This window comes from Gekko japonicus, unplaced genomic scaffold (assembly GCF_001447785.1).
Source record: "Gekko japonicus isolate JY-2015 unplaced genomic scaffold, Gekko_japonicus_V1.1 scaffold5623, whole genome shotgun sequence".
NCBI lineage: Eukaryota > Metazoa > Chordata > Lepidosauria > Squamata > Gekkonidae > Gekko > Gekko japonicus.
In genome coordinates, this window is record NW_015167227.1 from 5,228 (window position 1) to 13,230 (window position 8,003).

An 8,003-nucleotide genomic window follows, 5' to 3' on the forward strand; every position below is an offset into this window, starting at 1 on the left:
GCTCGCTCACAACTTTAACGCCGGTAGCTCACAAAGCAGAATTTTTGCTCACAAGACTCCACAGCTTAGAGGGAACATTGGCCATGGTGACGAAAGGCAAACTTCCAGAGTCAGTGGCAGCAGCTCTCCGAACACCAGTGCCTGGAGGCAGCATCTGGGGAAGGCCTTGATGAACCGGGATGCGGGCCTAGGTGTCCAGTTGGCGATCCAGTAGGACTCATCACATGCTACGTTTCAGAGATCAACAGGGCCCGGACTAAGCATATTTATCCCAGATCCATAACGAATCCCACGGAAAACACAGGGATAGGGCAGGACAGCTGTGTGTAGAGAACGCACGCGGAAACCGGACAGGCGCTACACAGCTAAAATGCAACGCCGACAACAGAACGTTTTGTGCAATACCTGGTTGCCATGCAGGTCCAGCACGTCAAGGTTCACGAGGGCCTCCAGGTTGCAGATCTTCTGTATTCTAAGGGGGGGGGGAACGAGTATCAGTGAATCATTTTCATTGAGGGGGGGACTGTTCCCTTTTCCCGCCTCCCCCTCCACCGTCCCAAACTTTAATCGATTATCAGTTTTTATGAAGTGCAACGAAGAGAGGATCCCATCTAGGCGGCTGGATCTAGGCCTCCAGCCGCACAGGACCCTGGCGATGGTATTGTGCATGTCACGTAGCCCTTCTGAGAGCCGGTTCGATCTAGTGGTTAAGTGCGCGGACTCTAATCTGGGAGAACCGGGTCTGATTCCCCACTCCTCCTCCACTTGCCCCTGCTGGATGACCTTGGGCAAGCCGTAGCTCTGATAACAGCTGTCCTTGAAAAAGAGCAGTTCTCTCAGAGCTCTCTCAGCCCCACCTACCTCACAGGGTGTCTGTTGTGGGGAGAGGAAGGGAAAGGAGTTTGTAAGCCGCTCTGAGACACCTTCGGGTAGTGAAGGGCGGGGTATAAATCCAATCTCCTCCTCCTCCTTCTTCTCCCTAGCGTGTTTTTCTTAACAGGACTATCTCTAGCAGGCCTTCGAAGACAATGGGTTTAACGAGGGGGTCTCTCTGCTTAAGATGAAACTATTTAGAAGTACTTCAGGCTTTTTCTTCCCCTGTTACCTGTTGTTTCCCAAAAGAAGGACTCGGAGGGACTTCAGTGTAGAAAGGCCGCTTATTTCATCTATCTGATTATCGTACAAGTCTAAGAATATGAGATGCTGCAAATTAGAGATGTTCTGGATCCGAGTTATATAGTTGTGCTGGAAATTTAGCAAGCGAAGGTGTTCTTCTCCGTCAATTATCGGGCAAACCGTCAGTTTCTGCCTAAAACGAAAACGACAAAGCAAAATTCGTAACCTTGATCGGGTGGAAAGGTGGCATGAAAATGTTTTAATTAATAAAATAAGAAGCTCAGACAATGGAAAAGAACATAAGAACATCAGAAGAGCCCTGCTGAATCAGACCAATTGTCCACCTAGTCCAGCATCCTGTCTCTCACAGTGGCCAACCAGTTCCTCTGGAGATCCAACAACAATGCATAGAGGCCAAGGCATCCCTCTGATAAGAACATCAGAAGAGCCCTGCTGGATCAGACCAATGGTCCATCTAGTCCAGCATCCTGTCTCATACAGTGGCTAACCGGTTCTCTCTCGACGGCCAACAACAGGGCATAGAGGCCGAGGCCTTCCGCTGATGTTGCCTCCTGGCTCTGGGATTCAGAGAATTAGTGCTTCCAAATGTGGAGGTTCCCCTCAGCAACCATGGCTAGTAGCCACTGATAGACTTATCCTCCATGAAAGCTGTTTATTCCTGTGGCCATCACTACATCCTTTGGCAGCAAATTTCACATGTGAATCACTCTCTCTGTAAATTAGTATTTCCTTTTGTTCTTATTGAACCTACTGCCAAATCAGAAAGACAATTACTGCCAAACAGGCCAACACAGAGACCACAGCCAGTTTTGCCCTCAGACGCAATCGGGTTTCTTCTCCGCAAGACGCCACAAAACGATGCAGCATGATTTCCCCATGATGTTCAGCTAGCCTCAGAGTGAACATTTGCAGCAATACAGGAACTCAGCCCAGGGACTTCGCTTCCGGGCTTGCCGTTAGGGCATCTGACCAGCCACTGTTGGAAGCTTGGTCTGATCCGACATGGCTACCCTTACATTCTTATGTCAGGTCACCCACAACGCAATGCTGGCAAAACAAGTGACCTTCCCCGCTAACGGCATGACGAGCGATCTGAACCAGACTTTCACAACATTGATATTATTTTATTACACGTGTAACAGGTTGGAAATGTGCTTAGGGCCTAGCGTACTCATCTCTCTGTGTACGTCTAAAGTTCAAAATAAAAAGGTTCAACAGAAGGTTAGAAACAGAAGTGAATCACAAGACACACAAAACTCTTCCAGCCCAATTCTGCTAACTCATAAGAACATCAGAGACGCCAATGTTGGATCAGGCCAATGGCCCATCCAGTCCAACACTCTGTCATGCAGTGGCCAAACCCCAGAGGTCATCAGGAGGTCCAGCAGTGGGGCCAAGAGTAGAGATGTGAAGGCCTGGGGAGAAAATGGAAAAATCTGGGGGGAAACCCGTTTTTTCCCCCCATTTTTTTCCTGAAGCCTTTTTGGGTTTTTTCTGAAAAATTGAAAAAAGAAAAGGAAAAAAATTGATTATGGAACATTTTATTTTAACATGATGAACAAAATACTTTAAGACAAGGTGTTCAAAAATTTTCCAAATCATTTCTAAAAAATATGTATGGTATCAGATTGATCATAGGTTACAAACTGAACTCTCCAATGCAAGAACAAGATGCATTTCTTCCTTTAGGAGGTGCTATTGTCACAAGAAAAGAAAAAGGTTTCAGTGGATGGGTATTCTGTTTGTAATAATTGTTTGGATACACTATATTTTTAATATGCTAGTTGTGATAATTTCATGCCAAGTAAAAACGTCCATAGTCATATTTTACGTTCCTAAAGTAACAGAATAACTTTCAATCTGGAAAAGGAAAAAAAGTGCCAATGTAGCATTTTTTTTCAATTTTTCCAAAAATTTCCATTTTTTTCTGGAAAAAAAACAGGGAAAAAATGGTTTTTTTCCAAGCTTCAAAATTTCCAGAAATGTTACATCTCTAGCCAGGACAGTAGAAGCCCTCCCACTGTTGCCCCTCCAAGCACCAAGAATACAGAGCATCCCTTGCCCCAGACATAAGAACATAAGAGAAGCCAATGCTGGATCAGGCCAATGGCCCATCCAGTCCAACACTCTGTGTCACACAGTGGCCAAAAATACCAGGTGCCATCAGGAGGTCCAGCATTGGGGCCAGGACCCTAGAAGCCCTCCCACTGTGTTTCCAGCACAACTCAGATTGACAAATCGCTGACCAAGGTCTTCCTGGACAGACTGAAAAAAACACAACGGACATGTTGTACCCTTACCTTTCAAGGGTCAGCCTATCAGAGTGCCGTATTTTCTCTTCTACGGTACGGTGCAACAAGGGGAAAGCGGCATTCCCACAATTTATATTATCTAAGAGGGAAAAGAACGTTTTCAAGATTAACAGCAAAGTAGGTTGTACGAACAAGGAATCTGGGCATCTAATAACGCACATAAGCCTCATTAGTTCTACCAATGCATATGACTCAACTCACACCTGAGTTACTCTGACGGGGGGGGGGGGACTGATCAGACCCTCAACTTTGAGCACGTTTACCGGGAAGCATTGCCAATTGATGCATACCTGGAGAAAACACCGACCTCCTCATTGGCTCTGAACTGGTTTGGATCCCCCAAGAAAGAGAACTCATGGATACAGAGGGAAAGATCAACTGTCTGTGCTAGGGGAAAGGGAGAGGACTGTGTAGTGCCTTGTGTAGTGGTTAGACCGCTGAACTAGGACTGGGAAGTCTTGAGTTCAAATCCCCAGGAAATCCACCAGCTGACCTTACAGCACTGACAAGTCCCACAGTCAACTGTACCTCAGAGAAGAAGAAGGAGAAGGAGGAGGAGGAGAAGAGGAGGAGGAGGAGGAAGAAGAGGAAGAGGAAGAAGGAGGAGGAAGAAGAGGAAGAGGAAGAAGGAGGAGGAGATTGGATTAATACCCCGCCCTTCACTCAGAGAGCAGCTTACAGTCTCCTTTCCCTTCCCCTCCCCACAACAGACACCTTGCGAGGTAGGCGGGCCTGAGAGAGCTCTTTCCAGAACTGCCCTTGAGAGAAAAGCACTTGTCAGAACTATGGCAAATCAAACCCGGTTCTCCCAGATTAGAGTCCGCGCACTTAACCACTACACCAAAATGGTTGCTGGAAGGATAAAAGGAACGGCTAGGGAATGACATACGCAACTCTGAGATTCCTGAAGGGAGGGAGGGATGAAAATTGGACATCCAGATACAATTGGCTTTAGTTGCCCGTCTCAAAGCTTTGAAGCGGGCAGGAAGCCCAATATGTGTTTTGTTTACTTAATTCTACTCCAGAGAGAAGGCCAACGAAGACGAAGAGGAAAGATCTAAGATGGGGTCCCCAATATGGTGCCCAGGGGCATTAAGGTGCCCACCCTAACCCTAACCCTTTCCTGGCGCCCGCCAAGTGCTTTTAGAAAGTGGGTGGGGCTAGGTGGGGCTTTTGCCCAGCAGGGCTTCTGATTGGCCGTGCAGATTAGAAGGCATCCTATCAAATAGAGCTTCTGCCCGAAATGTTGGAGAGGTACTATTACTGTTATATATAACCTCTCTCCCTGACATTTTGTGCTCGGCTCCGCCTCCTGAGGCAGCCGTTTTGTGACTACGCCCACTGCCCAGTGTTAGAACCACAAAGGTGCCCAGCCAATGCTCCCTCTAAGCTGTGGAGTCTTGTGAGCAAAAATTCTATTTTGTGAGCTGCTGGCATTCAAGTTGGGAGCGAGCGATTTGGCTACTGCATAGATCAGTTTGCTCTGGAGCCATTCTTCCTGAACAAAGGCAAAAACGTGTGAGCCGGAGGCTAAAAAACTGTGAGCTACCTCACACTAACTCAGCTTAGAGGGAACACTGGACTGCCCAGGGACTCAAGAAGGTTGGGGATCCCTGACCTAGGGGAAAATTCTACACCCTTCCAGCAGAGGGGTGGAAACATTCTGCACACCTGGGGCATGAGCCCCCATACCCAATTACCCGTGCTGGCTACAGCATAATTTCTTTTCGGTGTTGACCAATGCTCCCTCTATGCTGTGGAGTCTTGTGAGCAAAAATCCTACTTTGTGAGCTCCTGGCATTAAAGTTGTGAGCGAGCGATTGGGCTGCTGCATCAATTAAGTTTGCTCTGGAGCCGTCCTTCCCTGAGCTAAGACAGAAATCTGTGAACTGGAGGCTAAAAAACTGTGAGCCAGCTCACACTAACTCAGCTTAGAGGGAACACTGGTGTGGACCAAGATTGAATGAAACGTTTTCACAATTCCATGTGCGAGCAAAAGTTCAGCATAAATCTAGACTTGCAGGGATAGGGGAGCGATATCCTGTATGTTCTCTGTTCAATGGAAGTTTGAAAGCAAACACTTGGCCCCAATTGATCGTTCAATCCAAAGCGTTTAGTGTCACATACCTGAGACGGTGGAGCCGGCGCTGTGGCAGCCGTGCTGGATCCTGTATTTTGAAGGGGTCGTAAAAGACCCGTCGCCGAAAGGGGACACGGAACCCGAGCCATGCTTCAAATCCAGACTAGGGATGTCTCCCAAGTTAGTAGTCACGGGGACATACACTTTTCTAGTGCGTGATATAGGACTTAATCTTCCATCTGTTGGAGAAGAGGGGGGGCGGGAGAATCAGAATTATCAATACAAGCTAAATCAAGCAGAAAGATCTCTCCCTAGATAAGCCATTTCATTCACTGCTCACTGCTACACTTCCTACAGTTTCATCTACTGGGTACACACGCTCTTCTGAAGAAGAATATCGGGAGACAACTAAATCAACTAGCCGATGATGATGATAGGCGCTCAACTTGCATGGAGCCTTATAAAATAACATGTCAAAAAGGGGGCGGGGTTGTCCCTCAACATCTTACCTTACCATTGCATTAAAGGAAGAAAACAAAGGAAAGAGACAAAATGTAACAATAACATACAGTAAATGCCGCTATTAATTATGAAGAGGAAGAAGAAGAAAAAGAGGAGGAGGAGGAAGAGGAGATAGGATTCATACCCCACCCTTCAGTACCCAAAGGAGTCTCAGAGCGGCTTACAATCTCCTTTCCCTCCCCCTCCCCACAACAAAAACCCTGAGGTAGGTGGGGCTGAGAGAGCTCTTTCGAGGACTGCTCTTGAGAGAACACCTCTGAGAAAACTTGTGACTGACCCAAGGTCACACAAGCAGCTGCATGTGGAGGAGTGGGGAATCAAACCCGGTTCTGCCAAATTAGAGTCCACGCTCCAAACCAATACATCAAACTGGAAATGCAGGGAGTTGAGTTTAGAGGCCAACTATTTGCAAACTGGCATGGAGCCTCTAAAGCCTAGAGTACTCTCTCAATCCCACCCCCCCAAAAAAGCAGAGGCCCTGCTGAGACACTTCCCATCACACATGAAAGAATAAAAATGTTTATCCACGCTTCATGCGAGATGTGATTAGTCTGGGAAACAGCCGCTTACCCCGAAGATGTGTTTAAATGTCTTAAAGACCTACAAAGCCTTAAGCATGCCTGAACAACGCCTTAGGGATTAAGGATCCCCGATTCATCTCCACGGGTGTCTGACAATCCAAATGTGTCAGCTGCTCTTCCGCATACTTGCTCTGGGAAACCCTAAACTTGGGTCCCCAACGTGGCGCCCACCAACATCTTTCCTTGTGCCCACCGGCTGTTTCCAGAAAGGGGGAGGTTGCCCAGCAAGTCTTCTGATTGGCCACTGGAGATTTATTTTATTTATTTATAATTTCAATTTATAGCCTGCCCTCCCCGCAACGCGGGCTCAGGGCGGCTCACAAATAGGCATACGGCAACACATAAAAACAGTTAAAACTGGAGAGCCAGTTTGGTGTAGTGGTTAAGTGTGCGGACTCTAATCTGGGAGAACCGGGTTTGATTCCCCACTCCTCCACTTGCAGCTGATGGAATGACCCTGGGGCAGTCACAAGCCATCGTTCTGATAAGAGCCGTTCTTGAAAAAGAGCAGTTTCTGTCAGAGCTCTCTCAGCCCCACCTACCTCACAGGGTGTCTGTCATGGGGAGGGGAAGGGAAAGGAGTTTGTGAGCCGCTCTGAGACTCCTTTGGGTAGTGAAGGGCGGGGTATCAATCCAATCTCTTCTTCTTCTTCTTCTTCTTCTTCTTCTTCTTCTTCTTCTAAAAACCATTATCACAGAGTTACAACATATTAAGTGCTCTAGATGTTCCAAACAAAATCTATCATCAAGATGGCGTGTCTAAGAGGGTACATCCAATCAGTGCTATCAGTTCCACGTGGCACTGTTGTTCTCTCTTCCCAGGGCCAGTTAAAAATGATGGTACGATAGTGGCGGCTCCTACCCGAAGGCCTGGCGGAAGAGCTCCGTCTTACACACCCTGCAAAACTGTGCCAGTGATTGGTGGTGCAGATCTTTTTTTAAAAAAAACTGCTTTGGCGGTCGGCGCCGCCACAGCACAAGGGTCTTTGCGGTGTGGCTGAAGGTAAGCTGCGGCAGCCGTTTTGCGGCTATGCCCACCATCTCGTATCAGAATCCCAAAGATGCCCACAGGCTCAAAAAGATTAGGGATTCCTGCCCTGAACTCTATTGCACCCACAGCTCGACCCACTACAAAAACTGCAGAGTCATCCTGAACCTACGGGACTTTCCCATCTAAAGGATACTATCAGTTCGAACCCTAAACAGAGTTATACCTTCCTCTGTCCACTGAATTCAAATGGGCTTAGAAAGCTGTAATTCTCCTTAGGATTGTACAGGGGTCATTTTGCAGAAAAAGAGGTGCAGGAGTTCATTAGCATAACTTATTTGCATATGCCACACCCCCTGACATCACCGAAAGTGTGTCAGCAG

General features: G+C 47.4%; 1 protein-coding gene across 1 annotated transcript in view; it reads right to left on the reverse strand.

The window, feature by feature from the left end:
• LOC107112105 (leucine-rich repeat-containing protein 49-like) overlaps nucleotides 1-8,003 on the reverse strand; it is a gene marked incomplete at its 3' end in the record, with an annotated part of 20,673 nt that overhangs the window by 2,319 nt on the left and 10,351 nt on the right. Inside the window, exons 4-7 of the mRNA XM_015413177.1 lie at nucleotides 5,577-5,768; nucleotides 3,438-3,528; nucleotides 1,106-1,309; nucleotides 406-472 (exon numbers count right to left, since the gene is read on the reverse strand). Of these exons, the coding sequence (XP_015268663.1) occupies nucleotides 406-472; nucleotides 1,106-1,309; nucleotides 3,438-3,528; nucleotides 5,577-5,768 (554 nt within the window). The remainder of the gene's footprint in view (nucleotides 1-405; nucleotides 473-1,105; nucleotides 1,310-3,437; nucleotides 3,529-5,576; nucleotides 5,769-8,003) is intronic.